This window comes from Leptonotus elevatus, chromosome 10 (genome assembly GCF_054856555.1).
Source record: "Leptonotus elevatus isolate MCC_2025b chromosome 10, RoL_Lele_1.0, whole genome shotgun sequence".
Taxonomy (NCBI): Eukaryota; Metazoa; Chordata; class Actinopteri; order Syngnathiformes; family Syngnathidae; genus Leptonotus; species Leptonotus elevatus.
This window is the reverse complement of record NC_141248.1, coordinates 15,233,582-15,258,698: the sequence shown is the minus strand read 5'-3', so window position 1 is coordinate 15,258,698 and position 25,117 is coordinate 15,233,582. Positions and strand designations below refer to the sequence as shown.

The 25,117-nt window shown below is 37.9% G+C and overlaps 3 protein-coding genes and 1 non-coding gene across 14 annotated transcripts in view; 1 reads left to right on the top strand and 3 right to left on the bottom strand.

The window, feature by feature from the left end:
- Window positions 1-12,943, bottom strand: part of wnk2 (WNK lysine deficient protein kinase 2) — a 29,665-nt gene extending 16,722 nt beyond the window's left edge. For 7 of the 10 annotated variants that reach the window (XR_015096273.1, XR_015096274.1, XM_086086772.1 and 4 more), the window contains exons 1-7: window positions 11,576-12,943; window positions 5,181-5,353; window positions 4,882-5,102; window positions 3,623-3,780; window positions 2,720-2,808; window positions 2,309-2,528; window positions 692-950 (exon numbers count right to left, since the gene is read on the bottom strand). Coding sequence is in view for 8 of the 10 variants with exons in the window: in XM_086086772.1 (XP_085942898.1) it covers window positions 692-950; window positions 2,309-2,528; window positions 2,720-2,808; window positions 3,623-3,780; window positions 4,882-5,102; window positions 5,181-5,353; window positions 11,576-12,229 (1,774 nt within the window). In the remaining 2 variants the exon portion in view is untranslated. The remainder of the gene's footprint in view (window positions 1-691; window positions 951-2,308; window positions 2,529-2,719; window positions 2,809-3,622; window positions 3,781-4,881; window positions 5,103-5,180; window positions 5,354-11,575) is intronic. The other 3 variants (XM_086086777.1, XM_086086781.1, XM_086086774.1) reach the window with 3 other exon arrangements.
- Window positions 12,944-14,633: 1,690 nt separating this feature from the next.
- Window positions 14,634-20,636, top strand: ninj1 (ninjurin 1). The gene is made up of 3 exons (XM_086087776.1): window positions 14,634-14,837; window positions 18,341-18,578; window positions 19,719-20,636. Exons 1-3 carry the CDS (start codon window positions 14,781-14,783, stop codon window positions 19,865-19,867), a joined length of 444 nt encoding a protein of 147 aa, XP_085943902.1. The 5' UTR covers window positions 14,634-14,780; the 3' UTR covers window positions 19,868-20,636.
- Window positions 20,637-20,642: 6 nt separating this feature from the next.
- On the bottom strand, window positions 20,643-24,508 carry card19 (caspase recruitment domain family, member 19). 2 transcript variants are annotated; one of them, XM_086087774.1, is made up of 6 exons: window positions 24,459-24,508; window positions 23,958-24,097; window positions 22,891-23,047; window positions 22,673-22,735; window positions 22,500-22,565; window positions 20,643-22,387 (listed from the first exon to the last, which is right to left on the bottom strand). In XM_086087774.1, exons 1-6 carry the CDS (start codon window positions 24,463-24,465, stop codon window positions 22,278-22,280), a joined length of 543 nt encoding a protein of 180 aa, XP_085943900.1. In that variant the 5' UTR covers window positions 24,466-24,508; the 3' UTR covers window positions 20,643-22,277. The 2 variants fall into 2 exon arrangements, with proteins under 2 accessions (XP_085943900.1, XP_085943899.1); XM_086087773.1 differs by having other exon boundaries at window positions 22,673-22,786; window positions 24,459-24,480.
- On the bottom strand, window positions 21,201-21,328 carry LOC147167291 (U6atac minor spliceosomal RNA). The gene has a single exon (XR_015096398.1). It is a non-coding gene; the product is annotated as a U6atac minor spliceosomal RNA (small nuclear RNA).
- Window positions 24,509-25,117: the final 609 nt, after the last annotated feature.

The following is a 25,117-nucleotide window of genomic DNA, read 5'->3' as shown; positions in this document are numbered from 1 at the left end:
TCACAGATCAGCTTCAGCAAACAGGTGAGCTGTGATCGGTCGTTGCTGCAGCTCTGAGCAACTGTGATGTAATTTTCACTCAACAGCAAGTGGCAAAATGGCCGCCCACTGAGATGGATAAAAACAGCTGGATTTGGCTTCTTAACTCATATTCCACAAATTTAATATTAATCAGAATGTCATGTTTAAACTAGTGCGGTCACATTTAACTCATTGACTGCCATTGACGCCTATAAACGTCAAAAATTCATTTGAACTATTTCTATTAGTTTAACATTTTTTTCCCCACTTTTGTTAACAATAGTATGAAAACCTAGACATTTTTTTTTATAATCTTTTTGGGGGGAAGGGGGGGGGGATTATTAAAAATTAGGGGCGTCAGGCGATTAAAATGTTTAATTGTAATTAATCGCATGACTTCAATAGTTAACTCACGATTAATCACAAATTTTACATCTGTTCTAAATGTACACTATTGTTTTCTAGGTTTTCATACATAATTTTTTTTAAACTAATAGAAATTGTTAAAATTCTTTTTTGACGTCTATAGCCGTCAATGGCAGTGAATGAGTTAACATATTATTGTCAATACATTTTAAAGTTGACTTTAATCCTGTTACAGCCTCAAGTGAGACTTGACGTGGTTTATCATGATGTAATATTCAGGTCTGTTTCATTAGCACATTCTCACATGTGGTAGACGTGGTGACGGGGACTGTACATATCAAGGTCTGCTGCTCCACCTCCTGCTCGTCATACTCGGTTGAGGCCAACGTGGCCCCCTGTTGTCCGGGAACCTGCAGGAGGTTCTGCTGAGTCTTCTTCACAGATGCCTCGCCAGTTCCCGGTGAGACGGTGCGCTCCCTTCTCCATTTGATCAGAGCAACGCGGTCTCGGATTGACTTTCCAACAACCTTCACATCGCAGTCCAGAAAAAAGCCAGACTCCACCTACAACATCAAAAAATTTAATTACAGTGTGTATACTAAACAGACAAGAGGTATTTTGAATAGGCATAATAATTCATTGTTAAGTATACAATGTCAAATTCTGTCTTTACAAAAAAAAAAACATTATTGCTACATGAGAAAATATTACACCACCAAGTACGATGCACAGTTCTGCACCAAACAAAGACAATAGTAGCCATAAATCACAGACAGGGCGACTTCGTTGTCGCATTATGTTTAATTAAGAGACTGGGATTACATTTCTCAATTTAATGAGTCAATTTAGTCAAACACATACTGTGTAATGTGCACCAACCACTTAATTAGCTTGAAATGCACAATCGAATGACAGCACATGCAAGAGCCGGATTGCAAAATCTGTCTTTAGAAAAGATAACAATGTCTCATTTTTCTGAGAATGATTCATGTCAACCAGGGTGTCCAAACGACGGCCCGGGGGCCATTTGCAGCTCGCCATACGTTTTTCAGTGGCCCGCAGCATATACTAAAAATGACATTTGACATGGCTCACAAGGCTAATTAAATAATGATAATAATAATAATAATAAAATGTTTATTTACTGTACAGCTTTTCTGGATATGCAAAAAAAAAAAACTATTTAAGACTAAAACAATAATTCCTCATCAAAAACATTGTTAAAGAGATACTTGACTCATTTTCAGCAGTAAAAAGTTAATATTTTGTCTAGAATGAATTTGATAACTTCATTCATTTTCATGTAATTTTTCCACTTGCTGTTGACTGAAGATGACATCACCTGTGCTTAGGAAGTAGGTAATGACAAATCATGGCTCAACTGTTTTCTGGGTTTGGTCAACAAACTGAGCTATGATTGGTTGTTACCTACTTCCTCAGCACAGGTGATGTCATCGTCAGTCAACAGCAAGTGGAAAAAATTGTTTTTAAAGGTATTAATTGTACATAAAAGATAATTACGTTATCAAATTCATTATAGAGAAAATATGAACTTTTTACTGTTGAAAATGGCTCATTGAGTCAAGTAACCCTTTAATATAATTTTAGAAGCAAAAATTGTTTCTTTATGAATATTAATGATCCTCAAGTAACTCTTTTAAAATGGTCAGCCTACTGCAGTTTGCTCTTGTTTTAGTTTTGAATGTGGAGATGGGATTTGGTCACTGTTTTTAAAATCCTAAACTATTTTCCTTATCAACTTTAACAGAAAGCCATTATGTAGCAGTTTTTTCAGAATACCTAGAAAATATAAACGATATGAAATGGATTGCTTGACTGATTTCAGTGTGTTTAATCAATTAAAGTCAAATAAAGCCTTATCGCAAAATGAGAGTAATTAACCGATTAAAATCATGTTTACCATTTCTTGCGCAACAACTTCTGGGTCCTCGTTTGCCAAATTAAACGTGAACTCAATTGCACCAGCATCCTTGTACTTCCCCTTCAGCTTTTTGGGATCCTCAACCCACAGCTTCAACGCGATGGAGGATTTTTCCCCGTCATCTTCTTCATTGAGTTCCACTCTAACACCTGTATCCTCTGCAAAGAAGGCGTGGTTCAAGAGGTCCTTGATGGAGTACCTGCAGGAAATGAACACAACAACAACAGCTACTTACTGTAGGTCACTGAATGACACGCAGCACACAAACATGAACTCTGTCACAGCCAAATACTGGTGTTGACGTCATAACACGGGAGCAGCAACACCACAACAGAGTTAATGTTATGGGTCAGCCATTACTTGCTTGCGTGAGTTTTGTCACATACTCACCTTTCCTCCCATCTGTGACAAATGCACTCTCCAATTATCTCCTTAATTTCTGGGTCGCTTACTTTGCTGTAGCTGGCAGGTTTTACACCCTGGGGAGGGGGGGGGGGGAGTAAGTGAGAGTAGCAATCGTATGGCATGAGTAAAAAAAACAAATAAAAACATCTCACAACACTCAAAAAATTTACTTTAATAGTTTTGAAGTGTCCTTTTTCGTGACATTACTTTTGAGATTTAAAAATTATACTAATTTTGCACTGGTTAATAAGATGGACATATTTAAGATACTGTGCTGTCCATTCTGGTGTTCTTCCTTTGGCCTGAAGGTGGCAGTAGTGTGACACAAGTAGAATTGATGGATGATGTCAAGAAGAAGTAAACAGTCAGCAAACTAAACTAAAGTTAACGCTAAACTTCAGAAGTTCTACTCATTTCCACAGAACACAGAAAATATGTTTTTATGATATGAGTAAGGTTAGATGTTCCATTTGTTAGTGTTATTGAAATGTTTATGCAAAAGAAACAGTTGTTTGATGATTGTTTAAAATGACTGTAATATCAATGCTAATTTCTGCTAGCCTTTGTATGTTAGCATTAAGTAAACAGATTTATGTTAGGCTAACAATAATGGCTATGATACTGTGTTGAAATTACTTTGAATCAACAGTTATTAGCCAAACTACGGTAAATACAACACATTTGAGGAAGGCGGCATACAAACAAATACAAAAGAGAACAAACTTGTCAATAAACAAATGGAACCACAAAACAAAAACAATACGTCAAGTTTTCAGTGTGATGAAGGCACTCTCTGCGGTGACTGAAATGCATAGTTCATGTTTAATTTCACTTTAGAGGGACTTCAAAAGAAATACTGTAACTTAAGAAAACTGAGTGAAAACTCACGCTGGTGACTTTGCGATAGATTTGTGCGGCGTTTTGACACTCGGAGTAAGGATATTCTGAAGTGGCCATCTCCAACATGCACATGCCGAAGGCGTAGACATCCACAGCCTCATCATAGTGCTCCTCGTACATCTCTGGGGCCATGAACTCTGGTGTGCCTAGACCATTAAAACAAATAGATTTTTTAACAAGTGGAGAAACAGTTAGTGTTGTTCCAATACAGTTTTTTGGCCCCCGATACAGATTCCAATAACCAGTTTTTTTCTTGGCTTGTCATGCAATGAACACGTCACACATCAGTGAATGGCGTGCACGAGCAAGGCACAAGATGCTGCATCCAAAGTCCTATATTAGCGTCAGAAATAATAGTATCGGCATTTTACTTGTTAGTACTTGCCGATACTGATACCACTGTTTCAATGCAGTATCAGGGCCTCTTCCGATACCAGTATCGGAACACTAGAAACAGTACTGCTAAGAATTAAATTTTGAGTTTAAAGCAACTACTGTAATTACTAGGGCCCGGCCGATTAATCAGCCGGCCAATTATAGCGGGCGATATAATAATATATGATAATAATCTGCTGAAGTTTTGCCAACTAAATGCCAATGTACTTTCTTATGAAACAGGAAAATGACACGCATCCCTATCCATCCTCTTATAGGCCCATTAACACAATGTTTGTAAGAAAATATTTATGTTGATAAGGTTTATATTCATGCTTAGTGTGCATTAGTAATGTTGAAATTTGCTCCCGTTTCGGGTGAACTCATCATATATTCAAATGCAACTCTGTCAAAGATTTTGATGTGAGAAAGGCATTTCTGTTTTTATTTTGAAGTCATCACTTAATAGCAAAGAAAATAATGAAGTAGAAGAAATATGATTCAATGTTAAAGGAAAGAGTAAATCATGTTTTACCCCCCAAAAATCATAATGTTGCTTATGTGCTGCATTCATTCATGGCCTAAATCTAAAACTAATTTCATCAGTTCAAGCTTCTTTTTTTTTTCTTTTTTTTTGTACTAAATTCATCCTCTATTGTTCTGCCTGTAATTAAAATCCTTGTTTTTGTAAACATGGAGGGACCAAAAATAAGTTATTTTTGTCATGATGTAATTTTTAAAATAATCTAACAATTACTGGTTATTGAATTTTTTTTTACTGCCAAAAATCGGAATTGACCTTAAAAAAAAGAATCCATATTGGTTAGACCCTACTCATCTCAATTTTAAAAAGTGTCGAGTTAGTGGCTAACCAATAACACTTTTAGCGAAGGAAGCCCTCTTCAGAGTTGCCAAGCCCAGATCGCCTATCTTGACGGATCCCGTGGGGCCCGTGATGAAGATGTTGTCACACTTGAGGTCTCTGTGGATGATCGGGGGTGTCCTGGTGTGGAGGAAATGGAGGCCCTTCAGGATCTGTCTGCACCAGCTCCGAAGAACTTTCGGCTTCATCACCTTGAAGCGCTTCAAATACCTGCAGAAGTTTCATAAAAAAATCATGATAAAAGGCTGGAGATGTGCAAATATATCACTGTAGATCGTTCTCACTCACGTTTTCAGTGTGCCTGAGGTCATGAGCTCTGTCACCAGGACTATGCACTTCTTTCCTTTCAATGGCGACTCCCAGAAGTCGTAAAATCTCACAATGTTGGGGTGCTGAAGGGCCTTCAACATCTCTGCCTCCTCCTTGAACCTCTGTCTCTCCACCTTGGACAGTTTCCGCTCCTTAGGAACGTTCATGAAGGCAATTAATTTTCTAGAATGCTTGAATTTCACCAGTGTGGTGATATCAAAGGTCATCCTTAAAATTAAATAGGTCAAACGAGAAGAGATAAATTATCCTTTCAAACCGCTCTTACAACCCGCCTGAGTAAATTCAGAAGGAAATTGTGAATTGCCCTGCGGCGCGAGTGAAAGTGAACATGACTTCTTCTCAGCCCATTTCTTTTTTTGTGTGTTGAATAAAAACAACAGTGTAAACATCAGACCCGTATTTTCAGACACATACCACATAATATTACACGTTGGGCCTTGAGATCAACCCACATATGTAAATCAAGGAGAGATGCACTGCAAAAACTGAAATCTTAAGTAAGATATAATTTCTTAAATTGAACCTAAATTTGCTTATTTTGATTTGACAAGTTATTTTTTTACTTAAAATGAAATTGTCATGCAAAATCATTGTGCTTATTTTAAGATACTTATTACTTAATTATTTTTATTTGATCAAGCAGTCTTGGCATTGAGTGTTAACAGCCAGTTTGAAGTACTGTGAAGATTAAAACAAGCATTTGCCACATTTTAAGATGTCAACTAACCAACATCAAAGGCCCTGAAATGGGGTTTCATAAGTTTTCTTATTTTAAGATTTTGCATAATCTAGTAATAAGATAAATGGGGAAAAAATACAAGTATGAAAACAATCAGGAGTGCAATGTGGTTCATTTCATTATATTTACTAAGCAAATCTTTCCTTGTTTTAGTACCAGATCAGTGGTCTCGTGGTAGAGTGCCTACCGTCAGACTTGAAGGTTGTGGGTTCAATTCCTGGCTAGGTCATGACAAAGAAAATTGGACCTGTTACCTCCCTGCTTGACACTCAAGCTAAGTTGTCTAAGCGTAAAAAAAATTCTCGTTTATTTTAAGAAAATAGTTCTATTTAATACAGCTTGAAAAAAATGGACATGACTTGTTTTTAGTCTGAAAATACTATTTTCAAGAATGGTATGGGCCTAGTATTATTTTCTTATTTTTCAAAATCTTACAGGTAAATTTAAGTGAAATTTTCTTGTTCTCTTGGCAGATAATTTGGCTTATTTGAAGTAATGATTTTCTTATTTTACTATATTTTTTTCTTAAATTTTCTACAGTCCTTTTTGCAGTGTGCAAATGTTATGATTTTGTTCCTTTTATACACACACACACAATAGATTTGAAATAAAACAATAAACGTGATTAAAATATATATTCTGGACCCTGCCTTCCTTGAATTGCTGTATAAATAGTAAACTAGCTAAACATTCATTTGAGTCAGCGCATTACAAACACGCATGACGTCTTTGCTTTCTTAATCGCGTACTGTTCAACTAAATCATGCGGCTGCTTTGTAACACACACATTGTTACGCTCTACTTTGCGTGCATCGATTATAGACCGATGCCAAGGAGTCGGATTTCAGTAGACCATCGTGACCTACCGGTGTGCAGCCTCATGCTTCTCGAATTACGTCTGCTCTGCACCACTCTTGGCACAATTTAAAGGATTGTTACAAATGAGCGTCTTTCCAGGAGAATTAAACTGGATTTTATTCATATTTGGGGACATTATAATTATTTAAAACTGGCCATGTTATTTGAATTATTCAAAAATATATATTTGAACTCTTTCAAGATGAGTGCGTCAAAATTATGGTAAAATATTCATTTTTTTGTGGCAGGATATATTTTTAAGCTTAAAAAAATCACTGCATGGGTTGCTCAGTGTGCATAAAGAACATATGCAGGTGATGTAACATCCATAGTGCTGGAAAATATAAATGAAATATACAATATCATAGGTGGTAAATGTTTTTGGTCAACGGGAATTTTCTTGTTTAATAACAATTATTTCTACAAAGTAAAACAGTACATTGGTGAAAAGATGAAGACATTAGTAATTAAATTGAAATTTTGCCTATAGCAAGTCATCAGCATTTGTCAACTTGGGCTTTGCATTTTTGTAAGTATGTCTTGTCTGTGTTTCAATATGTAAGTAATAACAAGTCAAATTTGACAGATGCTACGGAGAGTGATAAAGGCTAAAAAAATATATATATTTTTTTTAATGAAGCGCTAATTAGCAAACCGTCAGGTTATTAGGTGATTAGACGGGTTGTTACTGTGAAGACAAAATCCTGGTTCATGAGCATGAACCAGACTATTTGAAGCTGCTGTTTTGGTGTGCCATGTCTCGCACTTGCGCCCAGTAACACAATCTTCAAAACATTTGACAACTCTCCAGAAACTGGTGCTGAACTGCAGTGGGGACAGAAAACCTTTGCGTCACGTCAGTAGGCGAGAAATGAACAAACTGCAAAGACTAAGCTATCAAATGCTGACGGCCTCACGTCTGTCTGAATCATGCCTGAAACTTTTGGGACAACTTGTACTATACTTACCACTTATGCCTTTTATGTTTTCATATGAACCTAAATTTGTTAACCTCAATAACCATTAAAGCGTTGCTGAAATAACTTTTTGCCTTTTTACTGAATTCTCGTCAATTATATGAAAAAAAACAGTCACGGCTAGTTATAATTTTTATACAGCAAGTGAATGCATACGTATATGTTTGACATATTGCTATCTCCTGAAGCCACAATTTCCCTCCCCGCCTCCCCCTTCTCTTGCTGCAGAGGGCTGCATCAGCAGGATTTACTCCCCAGGCGCCACTGTGTTGCAACACTGGGGGAGGGGGGAAGGGGGGGGGGGGTTACACGATGTGATGTTTAGCATTCAGCGCAGCCTGATCAATCAAGTAACAAGCAGTGAGACAGCGCGCTCAAGAAAGTGTTGATATTTCACTAAATCGTTGCCTAATTTCTTCCATTCATCCTCCTCAGCATGTGAGCATCCACAACCGCTACCAGCACCTTTTTTTCTGCTGTCTCATGCTGTGACTTATGCAACGGCTACGCAAACGTGCCTCGCTGTAAGAGAGGTGCGTAGGCAAGGAAGCTCGAAAGGGCAAGGGCTGGTCTCAAGGCGCAGAGGGGTTGAATCATCACTAGATCTCCCCTAAGAAGCTGCTCAGACAACATAAATACACTCGCACGCACACGCGGGCCATACTTGATGCATAAGAGCGTGCCTGCCCTGTTGCACATGCTCCAAATGTATCCCCGCCCTTCTATTGTAGTGCAGTTAGTTATTTTTTTTCTTTTAACAGATGGCAGGAAATACTTAAAATCTAAGCATTTTTCAGGAGAATCTTTAATCCCTTCAATAAAAAAGCAGATTTGAATGTACGACTCAAATAAAGCATATTTGATATGAATAGCAAAAACAAGTGACATCTGTTGTTGATGTCTAGAAAGAACGAGGGTTCATATTAAAAATGTCATACAACATAATGCAGACTAATAAGATCCAATCTGTTTTGCAAAGAAAATAGGTTTTGATTGCGACAACACTTGAAGCAAAAAATATAATGGATAGAAAAAAACTTTACACACCCCTGTTCGAATGAGTTTTGGGTTTTTTTGTGATATAAAAGCGTGAACAAAGACAAATTATTTCGAAACTTTTTTTCAGCATGAACGTGAGCTACAACCTGTACATAGGGCTGTGCAATTAATCGAAATTCAATTACAATTTCAATTATTACACTCCACAATTACAAAATAAGCATAATTATAAACAAAAATAAAAGATTATTCATGGTAATTTTGAGTTGTTTAAATGTATATATTTGCACCCTTTTATCTTAAAATGACGAATTTAATAAATCTTGTTTAGTCCAAAAAATTTAATAATTATAGTGTTTCAAAAAAAAAGGTATTGTCTTCATATTTTTTTCACATGTTTAAACATTTTCTTTCTTGTATTGTACCGAAAACAAAATGATTGTAGCTACTAATCGTGATTGCAATTATTACCATATTAACTCATCCACTGCCATAAATTCGTTTAAAAAAAAGATGAGTAAAAATTAGGGGCGACAGGCGATTAACATTTTTAATTGTAATTAATCGCATGACTTCACTAGTTAACTCACAATTAATCACAAATTTTAATCTGTTCTAAATGTACAATAACAAAATTCTAGGTTTTCATACTCTTGTTACAAAAGTGGGAAAAAAAATTTAACTAATAGAAATAGTTTAAATGAATTTTTGACGTCTATAGCCGTCAATGGCAATGAATGAGTTAACCGTGATTAATATTTTCTTCATAATCGAGCAGCCCTATATGTACAACTCAATTAAAAAAAAAAAAAATCTTCCAAACAATTTAAACAACAACAAAAAAAAACATAATTTTATATGTACAGGTTTAATGTCACAGTAATAGTGGAACATTTTTTGAAATATCTCAGTCTTATTTTTGCAGATCACAAAAACCTGGGGTGTATACACTTTTTATATCCACTATTATTATATTTTGTTATCAACATATTTTGATTTGAATCCTAGTAATAATAGGTTAATCACAGACACTGCATGTGAATACTCCGCATGGGTGTGTAGACTTTTTATATCCACTATTATTAGCATATTCTGTTATCAACATATTCTTTTATTAACATATTTTGATTTGAATCCTAGTATTAATTGGTTAATCACATACACTAAATGTGAATCCTCCAGAAGAGTAAATCCTTTCCTCCGTAAACCAGAGCAAATCAATAAATTGACATTGCCGGTCAATGTGAGCCGAAGTCACAATGTTATAACCATTAAGAGAATTTATTATAAATTACAAGCTCATAAAACTGAGCTAAGGTCAGTTGAGACTTTATGGCCCACTGCACATGCACCACAGTATGTACCACCTAAAAACAGGACACATCATTTAATCAAAGTACACATTGAGTCAGAAAGTTATTTTTAAGTTTTAAAATGCATTCTTATGGAACATTTTAAATTGCAAAAGGGCATCTGAGATCTAGGCTAATCTGTTCACCACATGGATGGCATTTAAACTGATCATTAGATTAGATCAGACTTTATACAGATTAGTGATATCCTAAATTATGCGTTCAGTTATCAAGCAGCTAGTTTAATTCTGGCCAAAAGATACTGGTAAAATATGCATACTATGTTGGGGGAATTGCTCATAAATAAAATCTGAATACATTTTAAGTGCATCCATTTTAGGGTCAAGGGAAACTGGAAACTATCACAGATGATTCTGGGAAAAACACACTCACATTCACACCTATGGCCAATATAGAGTCTTCAGTAAACTCATAACTCAACATGCATACTTTTGGAATTTGGGGAGAAGGCGGCACAAACTCCACACAGGAACTCAGAAATGCTGCCAGCAAAGATACGTTAATGCTCGATTTGTAAATCCATGTGTGATTTGGGATTTTGGAGCAGACAGTGAGTCAATAGCCAATAATGCATAATTACAACAATGTTAATTGAAAATGCTACAGCGGTATTACTTTAACCCATCTTTGCCTCAGACATGATATACTATTTAACAATCTTTTAGACTGCACATACTTTAGCCCACAGGTGTTGGGTATTCCAAGGCTCCACAGACTGCAGGAGGGTGCGAGGGAATGTTTGTGTCTATTAACATTTCTTTTGTGGAGTAGCAAAGGAGTTATATAAATAAAAGTTGGTTTGATGGATATTTTTACTGAAACTTGTTTGCCAATTGGAGAAGGGGTTGCCCAAGTAGAATATGAAACCAAAGGCTCAAGAAAACAAGGAGATAGAAGTATTATGGCTTTGACTAATTAACAAGTGGTGTTGTTGTTTTTCGTTTGGTTGTTTTTTTAACAGCTGTTTTATCCAACACACACAAAAAACTTACTGCCGACATCATCCATTTTTCAAATTACTTGTTTTTGTTTTGTTGGTGGCCATTTTAACCAGACTCAGCATTTATATAGTTATTATTGAGAAATCTTGTCATGATGCTATTTCTAGCACTTATAAACGATCTACATTCAGGTGCTACTAGTAGGCCGACTCAAAAGTATAGCCTACCTAATTATTTTTACAAGCAAAAGAACCACCAAAAGTTTAGTTGTCATTTTATTTTTTTATGTCCGCATTATATATGTCTGCATCAAGTCACAGATGACCTTCAACTGCCGATCAATGTATTGAATTTATATATCTTTGTAAAGGCAGTTACTTTTGAAACCGCTTTTGTTCTGGATCTTATTAAGCGCACCAAATGATGGAGTTGTGACGTTACAGGCGTCTTGGAAGTTGAAACCCACCTGCAGTTCGCACCATGCTACTTCGACCCAAGTTTCCGTGTCGAGACCCTTGTAGACCGTCTTGAAGGAGCCCCTCCCCAACTCAATGTCGAATTTGAGGAAGCGCCCCCCAGGTGAGGTGGAAACGGCCTTCATCCCCGGTTCCTCTTCGTTCTCATCACTTCCTGCTTTCCCGGTGACGTCAGATAACACGCCCTCTTCTTTGACCTCGCTCTGGCACGTGTCACGTTTCTCCTCAGTGTCGTCCTTCACTTCCACCTGACTCTCCGGCTTCGACTTCTCCTGGTGGTCCAGACGCGTGGCGTGTAAAGTCCGGCTCCGAGTCCGGCCGACGATGGAGCGCAGGTCGATGTTGAGCACCGGGGTGCTGTTGACACTCTCTGCCGTGTCCGGCGTCTGCTCCTCGGAGTCCGACACCCACAAACTCCGCCGAATGAACCTCTGGCGCACCAGCCCGCGGTAGTCCGCGGAGGGATAGGCGCTGGGGTCGCTGGCCCCTCGCAGGGCTGTGTTCTGGACCTTGACATTGTCATCCGCGCCGTTCTCATAAATGGGCCTGAACGCGTTGGCGTTAATGTCAGAGTCCAAATCGGGCGCCGAGGAAAACGTTGATCCAAGTGGCGGATCTTTACTCGAATCCTCCGCCGCATGCATCCCCGCCGATTTTAGTCCCTCGACATTGTGTGAGGAAGAGCGGTCCTCTCCGGTGGCGGCTCGTCTACCTGCAGCCGCACTCGCATGCAGTGACGCAGTTCGGAATATTCCAATGTACGGCGTCGGGATTGTTTAGGATCCAGAGCATCTCCCCCCACCCCCACCCCAAAAAATGTCCAGATGGGATCGTGCGAGATTTACTCCGTGCAAGTTTACCTCAGTGTGCACCTTGCTGCGACTGCGTAGCGCGCGCAAATCCACTTGATGCCATTGCACCTACAATTAAAACAAAACAAAAAAGGGAGGGGGGGGACAATAAATAAATTTAAAAAAGCAACAAAAAAGCTTTGCAGGAAAACGACTAGCCAGGATGTTTAGGATGTGCTATTCACTAATCCCTGCGTAGCCTATATCACGGGACAAGCAGAGTGCGCAGATGCCATGCTCAGCGACACGCCCGCAAATGAATAGCCGGCATCCGGGTGGAAATAGCACGAGCTCACTCCGTATTCCCTCCTCCGACCACACGCACTTTTCTCCCACGAGTGACATCCCGGAGCGCAGTGCAGGAGCTGGGATAGAATGAAAAGAAGCTCTTATCAGATTATGCTCAGTTGCTCACTGCGGCACACTTTCCGCACTCCCCACACGGCACAGCCCAAGCTTCCATTTGACCACGATGTTAAGCGGGAACGTGGACCATTTCACGGCACAAAAGCCCACGCCCAACTGCAGCGTGGCCAATGAGCGACTCCCTCAAGATAACCTGATGATGCTTAACCATGTTTGGTAAAGCAAGGCAGTCTCTCTCTCTCTCTCTTTCTCTCTCCCTCCCTCCCTCTCTCAATGGCAGCTCCCACGTGAAAAGTAGTTTTTTTTTTTTTAATTACACTCAGCATCTGTCCCACACACAGAAAGTGACGTCACCTTGCAGTTTGATGCACACTTCCGAATGAGCAAAGTTCCTTGAATTATGTTATTAATAATCTCTCAATGCTCATGTCAAAGATTTCCCACAATAATTACAAAAAAAAAAGGTAGGAAATTTAATATGGTTTGGTTTCAATAAATCTCTGCACATGTTTGCTTTTTCAAATGATCATTTTGATAACATTTAGGAAATCACAATATCCCATCATTGTGAGTTATTTTTTGAACAGGCCCTCAGGCCTACCGAACCCACATTAATGTCTTAGCCCAGTGATTCTCAGGGTGGTATGAGTACCACAAGTGGTACAGGGCTCCCTCTAGTGGTACATGAAAGAATTGCTGAATTCAATGTTCGAGCTGCACAAGTTATATTAGCTTTTTTTATTTTTTGTTCTAGTACAGTAAATTTGTTGTACTGCTGTTACAGTTCCGTAAGGTTTAAAGTGGACCTCACTTATTCACGGTTTGACGGTTGTGAAAAAGTGGAAACCCACAATCCCTGGTTTATTTGTGGGGGGGTTTCACAATCCGATGAATATTGTTGTTTTTTTCTAGTTTTTTTTTCATGCAATTATAATGTGCATAATTTATTCACAGATTTTCGCAATTTGTCTTTCAAGGCGGATCCCTATCCAATATCAGTAGCATCAGTTCACTGTAGTACATTTGTATTTAATTATTTAAAATGTTGCAATTCTCCACCTTTACATAATTAATCATGCTAACCCAATCCACTTTGGACACCCTGTCTTTGTAAGACTGTTTACATTTGAGCGGTCATTCTTTCCTGTTTAGATTACCATGGAGACCGTGGGACTGAAGTAGTCATGTGATCATCCCATTGTCACCTTACCCAAGCTGATGTTGTGTGATACCTTTCAAAACGCAGTGATCAATTTTGTGAGGGGAAAGTAACAACATAGTGAAAGTGAAATCATATTAATGACTAACAATGACAATTTACAATGTGTATATTGTGATAAAGATATATATCAATATTTTATTACTTTAGTATTATAATGTTGTACATATTAATAGTTACAATACAGTTAAAAGGAAATAAATGAATAAATACATAGAGTACATTACTTTTGATATCTAGTATGAACAGAATAGACAAATCCGCTCAAGCTCATCCGCTACCATACAAGAGGTACAGAAAATTAATATATGGATGAATATAATGTTACTTCCAACAACCAGGCTGCAGTACCGCCTGATACACACGAGGTGGCAGTAAAGCGCCATATGTTGGTTGTCAACGCTGCGTGAAGCAAAGTCAAGTTCATCAACTGCTTACTTTCCCCAAATAGGATTATTACTCATCTTACTTTCACATCATTTGTTCCGAGTGTGGAGGGGGAAGCAGGGAAGTTCCAAGCATGACAACTAAACTAGTGGGTGTAGTTTACCGCGGGTCTGCCTGCCCTCAAACCGGTGAAGGGGCGGGAGTGTTGGCTTTGCTTTACTCCCCCCCACCCCTTCTGTCGTCACCACAGGGTTGTAATTCCGCGGACCGTGACCGTGTCGCCCCACACGCCTGACCGCCACGGCTTTTATAACATTGCTGGATTAATCCTCTTCACACCTGTGTGCCTGGAAGGCAAATCGTTAATCGGAGATGGCAACAGATGATTTGCCGATGAACGGCGATGCGGACCGGAACGGCGAGGCGGAGGTAAGGCGGTACCGTTAGAGCAGACTGAGCCCTAACGTGTGATGTGGGCTAAGCCGCTGTGGTGGTGATAAACCGGTGGGGCTCCGCAGATGGAAGGAAATAACCAGTTACCGCTTGGATCTAGCCAGATTTTCCCCATCTTCCACTAGCGTTTGCGAATATTGGCCCGTTTCTGGTTTGTTTCAGTTTCACAACTAGCATAAAGTAAGGAGAGGAGTTCGCTTAAGCTTCTGACAGCATTCAGATGATAAAATGTAGGCAACCCTACGAGCGTTCCATTATAAAAATGTATGTGACGTACTAATAAATAAATTAATTATGTGTGAAAGTTTAGTAAAGTTTACAAACAATAAGGCTAATCAGTCTCACATATTGGCGGGGTAATGGGCAAAAAAAGGTGGTGACGTAACAATGATGTCATCAGTACTGCCTGGAAATACAGTCGTGGTAGCTCAGTGGTTCTCAGACTGGGGTCCCAGGGAAACAAATGTCCCAGAGAAAGAGCAATGCTTGCTCAAGGGACATTAGCTCCAATAATGTAAAAAAGGTTATGTTTGTTTATTACTGATCTCCACTTTATTTAGTAGTCGTATTGAGCAGGCTGGATCTAGACACTGTAGTTAACTAATTTAACTTATATACTTTAATGTATCTGTCATCATTACATTTTATATTTAGATGCTATTGCTTGTAGTAGTCTCCTGTGACTTTACATGCATAATGTCATGCATGTGTAACTGGAGGTTCCACTGTATTTGGGCGTTGCTACGCTGTTGCACTTGTCAAAATCAAACAATATGCATTTCTGTCACACCTATCATATGCTTTTATTACTTTTACAAATTCTCTTGACTACTGGCCTGCATATGCATCCATTGTTTAAGGACACAGAAATATGACAGCGGTGTGTTCATTAACTCATTTATCAAATATGTCATCTCTTTTCTGATATACCTCAGAAGAACAATGAAGGCATACAACTTCTAATTGACTTTTATGGGAGTTGTAATTCCTCACAATGTCCCAGAGGTTTTACAAGCCCACAGGAAGAACCCAGTCCAAGTTCTTGAGAAAGGCTCTCTCCAAAGTCAACAGTACGGGAGGAGAGAGAAAAAAAAGGGGCAAAGACGATTAAGGAGAGAAGGAAGTGAAAAGGAAATAGTGTCATGATTGTGGCACTCTGCTCCACACTTCATTGTCAGTTGTAGCACAAGGCAGGCCCTTGTTGAACTGCTGCTGTGAGCTCGGTGCAGATGAAACCTTGACAACTCATCTATGCAGAAGTTATCCTGTTGCCAGGGATCAGGGCTTCCTCTTATGTAAGGTTATGGGGCATACAAAACAAGGAAGTCTGTGCATGGCCTCTTCCTGGATGGAATAACCGGCCCATCCCAATAACGTGCCACATTAAATTTTCATTTACTGTTACTTATCAACAATGCTGAGTTTGATCAGTTGTGCATGATTCACATGTTGGGTTTATTCCCACTGCCTTTGGGTGGAGGCCACTTAGTATTAAATGAACCCACTGAAGTCTAAAAAAAGGATGTGGCTTTTTACGACATTATTTGACCTTTGTAATGAAAGCAGAACGGTGACCTTAGTGGTCATGATGTTGTTCCAAATTTTGGTTTCAGCTACTAAGCATTATTATTAGTTTTTAATTTGGGCTAGGCACAATTTTGATTTATTTTTTCGGTTTGATTTATGGTCCCAACCTATTCAAACATGCAATTAATTGCAACAATAGGAAGAGATTGGAAAAAGAAAAGTAATCATGGTACACGTAAAAGATTTAGTTTGCCATTCACCAATAAGAGACTCAAAATGGTTAGAAGGATTGAAAAATAATGAAATAATATATGGTTTTCATTTAGCATCCAAGTCACTTGAGGTAGCTCACATGCATGTTTGATTGTACTTTACCCTGGAACAGGAATTCAATTTAATTTATAATACCACTGTAGATGTACAAAACAAATATTTTCAAATGAAAGTTGTATAAAATCGTTTTGCCCACAAAGACAATTTTGCATATTTGTAGATTAGTTGAGTGATGAATGTCATTTTTGTTTTGGCATCGTTACATTGTGTCGTCCTTTTGGCGAAATGTTGAAGGAAATGGATGCTGAAAACTAGGGACTTTATAAACTGCAATGAAGTTGTAAAGTAAAAATTAAAATTCCAAATATCAGTCAGTGTCAGCATAAAATCTTCAGTTATCCACTAGAAAGCAAAAAAAATAAAAATGTCAGGAAACTCCTACTAGAACATCTGAACTATATTGGAGTTCATCAGAGGCACTTTAAATGGTGCCAGCTGGGCGCAGACTCCCATTTAATCATACTTAACATGAATATGAATGTGATTTGTACATTCTAAACACAGCCACATCCTTATTTATGAGATTGAGTCTGTGTACACTGCATACTTCCCCTCTTGAAAAAAAAAAAGCAAAACAAATAGAGTTACCGGTATGTCACTCACATTAACAGTGGAAAAATGTAAATAATTTATATTGGTCTTATTTATACCACCAAAAAATGGCATTTTAACAGAAGTGTATAGAGTTTTTTTTTTATCTACTGAAGAACATTATTGGTGCCAAAGTTTGTCCTGTTTGTGATATGAGGGCACAGTTGTTAGGTCATTTCGACCCAAAGACAGTGTGAGGGACAAACAGCTGTCAAGCTCAGCACAATGGGAGAGGAACTCATGACCGCAGACAAACAGAAGACAAAATAAAATAAAAAATCTGTGTTCAAAACACACGTACAAGAAATATCTGTAGGCCATCTCTTCTCGCTCCAATAACTCATCTGTGATGGCTCAATTCAAGTCAACCAGTTGCCTTGGCACCACTGCACACATTGATTCCAAAGCAAAAGCTTTTATTTTATTTATTTTTTTTTTAATCCAAGATGTAGAAAAAGTGGCATTTCTCATTTTAGAGAACAACAGAAGGAAACCATCTAGTTCCCACTGTAAGGGACTAATAAAATGTTTCTTCAACTAAAACTTCCCATTTGTGCCAATAAACACACATGCTGATGGCTCTCATGGAAATTCCATCATGCAAAAAATAAGCCCCAAAAACCCTTTAAGGAAATGAAAGTGTACAGTATTTCCTAGTCGGGATTTAGAATTTATGTGAAACACTGTGTTTGAGGTCGTATTGTATTTTAATGACACCATTGAAAGCTGATTATTCAGTTGAAAATTGAGCACAGTCTCTGTTTGGTTAAATTAAAACCAATTTGCAGATTTAAATAAATTGTCATTAAATTAATTAAGTGTAGTGCATTTTTTTATTGTGGTCATTGTCAATTTAGTTACTGAACAACCAGAACAGAGCTGTGTGTGCCACTTTCCTATCTCAAGTCCAATTAAAAAAATAATAATAATAATAACACAACCTACATTGCAATAGACTACACACTAGATACAGCGGAACTTACTCATATCATTCACAAGCTTCCACTGTGTTGGTTTTCGTGTTGCAGGTTCCACTGCACGACCACCCGACGAGGCCAAGGAGACCCATGAACATGAACCATTATGCCAATAAGAAGAGCGTGGCACAGAGCATGCTGGATGTGGCTCTTCTCATGGCCAATGCCTCGCAGCTGAAGGCCGTGCTGGAGCAAGGGCCGTCCTTCTCCTTTTACACGCCGCTCATCTTTCTCATCAGCATCTCCCTCGCCCTGCAAATCTTAGTGGGAATTATGCTCATTTTCATCGGTAGGATTGTGGTCGTTTTTTGTACTAAATGTTTGTCTGTTACTTACACTACAAGTGGCTCTCATTAGAGAATCTATGCTTTCACCTTGAGAGGTAACATGACACGCAAGCTGGTTTCACAAAGGGTCTCTTTTAAATCCATCCGATACAGAGCTGATTGAAAGTGTTTGGTAAAAAAAAAAAAAAACGAGGTTATTTGAGGAACCCTATTGACAATTCCGAACATCCAGGCATTTCTGACATTTCCACAATGCAACGCTTCATTTCCACGGCGTATTGTATTGCTTTTGCCTGTGACTAGCATATAAACCAGGCATATTTTTTTTAGTAGTCATTTTTATTACATTTTCAAATCAAACAAAAATAATCATCTCAAATCAAATTAAAATGATCCAAAGTACAATGCTTTTTAATTAGAAAAAAATGCTGCATTCAAGCAAACTGGGAAATCCGAAAATCTCTCTCGGATTGTCTCAATTCCGACCTCAAAGCGTGCGAGCCAAATGTAAATACAACACATATGTTCACGTGACACAACGTTATTTGGAATGACTGTTAACCAGAACAACAGTTTATTGGAATCAGCCATCTTTGTTTACATTTGCCTTGAACGCTTTGAGGGTGGAAGTAGGACACAGTAAGTGGGATATATCCGACTTCAAACCTTTCTCGAATGCAGCATAAAACCGCCATTGTGACGTAAACTAGGAATTGTCAAAATAGAAAAGCACATACTGTATGGTGCCGTTTCTCATTGAGGCCTTTCAATTTGAATGTTGTGGCCTTCCCTTTTCCTGTCAAATTGTGTCCTTATCTTATCCTAACAGTGCATGCGTGCTCTTGTGAAAAGCTGCTAAAATTAGAGAGAACTGAAGAACTGCCTGTCAATCATCTGAAACTGCTCCTACATTAAGCAGGTTCATCACTATCTTAAATAAGTTTACACGTGATGTCAGTGTGGTCGTAAGCATGAAAAATAAGTGCAAGATAATAATTAATCAGAATGGAAACACCGAGTTAATCAATGTAACGTCTTTTTACTTCACGACTGCTGCTTTTCTGCTAGGCAGCTCTCTGCTGCCCCTTAGTGGACAAAGGCAGTCTCACTGATGCTAATACTACAATTCCTATCTCTTGCAGTGAAGTGGAACCTGAATGACGAACGCATGCACTACAGATTAAACATCATGGAGAACCTGACCACAGCGTTTGTGTTTATCATCGTCGTGGTCAACGTTTTCATCACAGCCTTCGGCGTCCAGCGGCCCAACGACGACCTCAAACATTGACAAGCGTCATGTATCGGGCCTGGTGTTTAGTCGAAATGCATTTGCACTCACGGACAGCTTATTTACTCTGCCTACAAACTGGCTGGCAAATACACACACAGATGCGTTTGTCCTGGAATTTGACCTCGCAGGCTCGAGGAGAGCAAATGTTACGAACGCCGAGGATTAAATGACTCGGCCAGGTGAACACAATCCACCTTACAATGACTGTTACTTTTCTAACTGTGGTCAGTATTGGGTTTTGATGTTATTGTGTTTTTACATAAACATGTGTTTTTGTTTTTTTTATTATACAACAACTGCCTTATCATACAAATACTGTTTTTTTGTTTTTGTTTTTAGCAATACTGTTAAGCACCGGATGTTTTTTTGTTTAAATTTAGTGAATGATACCATCATACTGTACAATACATCCCATACTTATTTCAGGTTTTGCCTTATTGCATGTCTCAACTAAACAACTGAACCAATTTTACACGACATGGATTCAAAAGTTTTATTATTAAATAATAGTCAATTTACATTTACTTTTAGGCATCAACAGAGATGGAGCTACATATTTTATTGTATACCTTATGTGCTATGCAACCACTACTGTGTATTTAAACTGAGTAATAGACATATTTTAGTTAAAGCCACAAAGTGTCTGTTCATTTATTTGCGTTCTATTATGTCTTTATAGCATTTTCTAAAGACTAAAATCTCTTTTGGATTTTACTATGACATAATACACACTGTGACCACTATTTTAAATTAAAGATATGAAACAAACAAATTGTTATCATTTTGTTTATTGTCATTAGTTCAGAGGTCCAAAGTGGCACTTCTACGTTTTATTTAAGGCATCTTAACATGACAAGAAAAATGGAAGCAGGCACAGAAAACTTAGAATATCAGCTAACAAGAACACAACTGCACAATATTATACGGGGAAAAAACAAAAGAAACACAAGGACTAAAACATGTATGTAGTAGAACTGCTTCTTGATATTTTCACAAAGCACCAATCTATCATCAATTACTATACTGTGTTCCGTTTTTTTCGGTACATGTAGATAAAGATAATTTAAAATTGGTTTAAGGCACTTTAAGTGGGGAAATGTCCAATAAATGACGGAAATGATCTATCCATATTTTGGGGTATTATTTAAGAAACATTAAAAATAGTTGTTAAGGCAAACTGGGTGGACTAAAATTATAAAATATTAACAGAAACTTCCCAACACATTCCAGCTTGAAAGTTGAGTGCTTACACTGCCTTGTGGCATAAAAAAAAAGACACCTTTCGTAGATTTTTGAGCTGCTAAAAATAAAGGATTGTAGTGTTAGGAAGAAAAAAACTTGGTTAGAGATGCCACGAAGTAGGTGGCAGTGCCTTAACCATATATGTGTTGCAGGCCACAGGGGCCATTTCCATCCTTGTCAAGGGGAGTGCTAACCTTCTCTCCTTTCATACAACACAACAGTACTTCCAAAGGTTACGGCATTTTATAGTAGCATCCACGCAGTGGTCTTTCACTGACGGTGCTCGCAATACCAACCTGACTGTTTCTAATGTGTTAAAACAACACAATCGCGTCTGTAGCTTTTACATTTTCTTATTTTCTAGAAGGCGTTTGTGTTTTCATTTAGAAATTATTTTGACATTGCTTCGTTTTTTGTTTTTAGAACGCAACCCATAATGCACCACGCAGAAGAGTTGGAAGCGATTGGCTACGGCTGTCACGTGTCTGCATGTGCATTGGATAACAGTCCAACTTCACTTTTATCCAAACAAAACTTGAGTGATATGACTTCATTTCGTCACACAACCGAGCACTTTTTTTTTGTAACGGATTTGTCTACGCGAATCGAGTTTTATCCTCCCGTGAACATAATCCCTTTGTTCTTGTACATTGCTGACCACACGAGGGCGACAAAGTACAAACTTTTAGTTTTATGTTCTGCAGCTCGCTCAGAATTTTCTTTTGACTGACGTCATAATAATGCATTCAGCAACGTGTACACGAGAAATGCTCTGAAATAACAGTTAATATAACTAGTTAGAATATGGGTATTGGGTCTGTTCATTAAAAAATAACAAGACTTAATATTGTATTTATAGTCTTTATATATTTAAAGGTTATAGAATTAAAGAGATGTGGAATAGTATTTTATCTTCCCTGTTCATTTTCATAATTCATTTACCTCAAATTATATGGCTATCAACCAAATATAAGAAAAGTGCCAGTTGTAGACTCAAATGTTCCCCATCATTATTATTTTGGACCCCCCAAGTAATAAATACAATTGTATTAAAAAGCAAAATGAAAACAAAAAATCTTATTGACCACTTGAAAGGCAAAGTATGGTGCTGTGCTTTGGTTTGGTTTAAATGAAGATTTTCTCAAGGCTGAGGGTCAATCGATCCTTACTTCATGAGGCTTTCTTCTGTGTACCATACAAGAACCTCGCGAGCTTTTCTTTTCAAACCCAAAGCAGCCATCCCAAGGGCCCCGCTTCCTCCAGTCACTTTGGCTTCTATGGAACAAGGACAGCCTCTATTGTGAAACTTGACCCTGAATTATAACTTGGATGGCATTTTTAAACCTCTTGAGATTATACGCATGACATACAGAAAATAGCTCCTTACCACCAAAGTAATAGACTAATGCCACTCCAACTGCAACACTGAAGCAGCCTATAAAGAAGAGGGGACCTAGAAAGAGGTAGTTATGAGTGGCACTGCTGAATTTATCCAATGATTTCATTGAAAATAGCATGCAAATATATAGCAAATAGTTGACAACATTTAATTTCTTTTACCTTTATCGTTCATTACGTGTCTCTCCTTGAAGGCACTTGGATATGTGAGAGGATCAACAGAACCTGGACACAAAGATTGTGATTTTGGAGTGTAGACTGTAGGAATACAGTGGCCTGTAAATAATAAAGGCTTTATGATAGTGGCAGCTTGTTATCAAATTAGATCAATTTGTATGTTAGTGCCAGCGAAAAGATTGTGTTTGACTTTGAAGGTTCACCTCGGAGGCGGAGCCGTGTTGGCAAACTGTAATAGACGTCCTCTACATGCAGGTGAAGAGCCCTGTAAAATTCCCTGCACGCTTCCTCGCCTTTTGCCTGCAGGTGCGTCAGGAGTTCTCCTAGTCGGACGCAAGTGGGCACATCCAAGTTGCGGAACTGCAATGGAAAACAAATAAGACATTAGCTTGCTACAATGTTTCCCTAACTTCTAAACTAGTTACCCATCAGAAATATTAACTCATTTATGCCAATGACGGCTATAAACGTCAAAAATGTATTTAAACTATTTCTATTAGTTTAACATTTTTTTTCCACTTTTGTTAACAAGAATATGAAAACCTTGAATTTTTTATTGTACATTTAGAACAGATATGAAATTTGTGATTAATTGTGAGTTAACTAGTGAAGTCATGCAATTAATTAAATTTTTTAAAAAAATAACCGCCTCTTGCCCCTAATTTTTAACAATCTTTTTTTTTTTTATTAATTTATGGCAGTGAATGAGTTAATGTTGTAATTTTCTACATAAAAAAAAGACTTAAATGTTGATGTTTTATTTTTAAATAGGGTTAACTATGATCCTGTTTAAACAAAACAGGCAATTTGTTTTGTATTTGGTTCACTTACCGTGCCGAATGTAAACCAAACCACTAAGGTACATACCAAACCATAATTTTTGACACGCCTCTGGTGATTAAAAATGTACACGGTTTCACTGCTATGACCTCCCCTCGGGGATACCTCAACTATATGTGATCTGTGATGAAAATAAATTTGCCTGGTGTATAGCATCCGTTTTCTAAAAATTACGAATATACAATTTCCTTAATCAGATGAGTGGCAGCCTCTTGATACACTTGTGACACCCTAAGCTGCTTACAAGTTAATACAACATTAATACTAATAATCCATCACACTTGGTTAAGTGCACAGACAGCACATTTGATTCTTAAAATCACGCACCAGTGGCAGTATTTTAATGTTTCCTTGTGGTTTGACAACGAACATTCAGTAAACTTGGTGCATGCTGAGAACTTGATGTTTAACGTGTAGACCTGCTACTTGCCTTGGTGGCCTCCTTGTCAGTGAGTATTTGCGGGTAGATTCTGTTGAGCTGTAAGATAATTTTGTCTACGAGCTCCGTGTTCAGTCTCCTCTCTGCTCTGAGGAAGGCGCCATCCTCTGTCAGCTGGTCATGGAAACTGTCTGTCCACACAGAGAAGTCTCGTTTAAATAAACGGCATAGTCGCAACTTTGGCACACACACAAAAAAATACACGAATGTTGCTAAACACAGTTTTTGTTCGAACGAAGAGGAGATTGATAGTCGAAGACCAACTCAATCAGAGTTGGCAACTGATAGCACTAACTGCAACATCTATGAAAAACGAACTTTTGGGACGTCTAAACGGTATTTATCACGAAAGAACTATCATTAGCAAGTAAATTGGGCATCACACTGCTTTATTGCTCATGTTTAGAATCTAAAACTTCAGCGATTAAAACGGAAAAGACAACGTAAAAGATAAATGAACATTTTTTTTTTCAGTCAGCGAAAGAAACAAACCTCCCATAGTGGAGTCCCTTCTGTCCTTCTCAAGACACGCCCCCTAGATGTCATAGCTTCCGCGCCACCACCGGAAACGGAAGTTAGTGTAAACATTTGAGCGAAATGAAAAAACATAAGTTTTACAGCGAACCTAATTTATTTGAATTATAAATAATGTAGAAAATAAAACATTCGACATGAAGTGTTTTTTTTTTGTATTTGCACTTGAAAAAAGTAGACGGTGCAGCGAAGCGTATCACAAATTTACGATATGCTAATGTGTCCTACTAGTCATAATCACAGCAGATATGAAAAACACGGTGTAAACTGAAATAATGCTCAGTTTTGAGTGAAACAGTCATGAATGTAATACATTTAGCGTGTGAATGTGACATGAGAGGGCATGTGAGGAATATTTAAAGGCTACACTGCAAACATCTTATCTGGCACACAAAAAAACGGATCAATATTACATTTATAAGGCAAAAAATGCGATGCAGCTCTCATTTTGGATCACATTAGATTGTGTAGCTGTAATTAATACTGTAACTGATGAGTGCATTACTCCCATATTATCAGTATTACTGTACAGTATATGGTTTGTTTGAACAATATTTGACCCATCATATTTCATGCATACAAATATTCACAACTGAAATGTAATTCTAAATATAAAG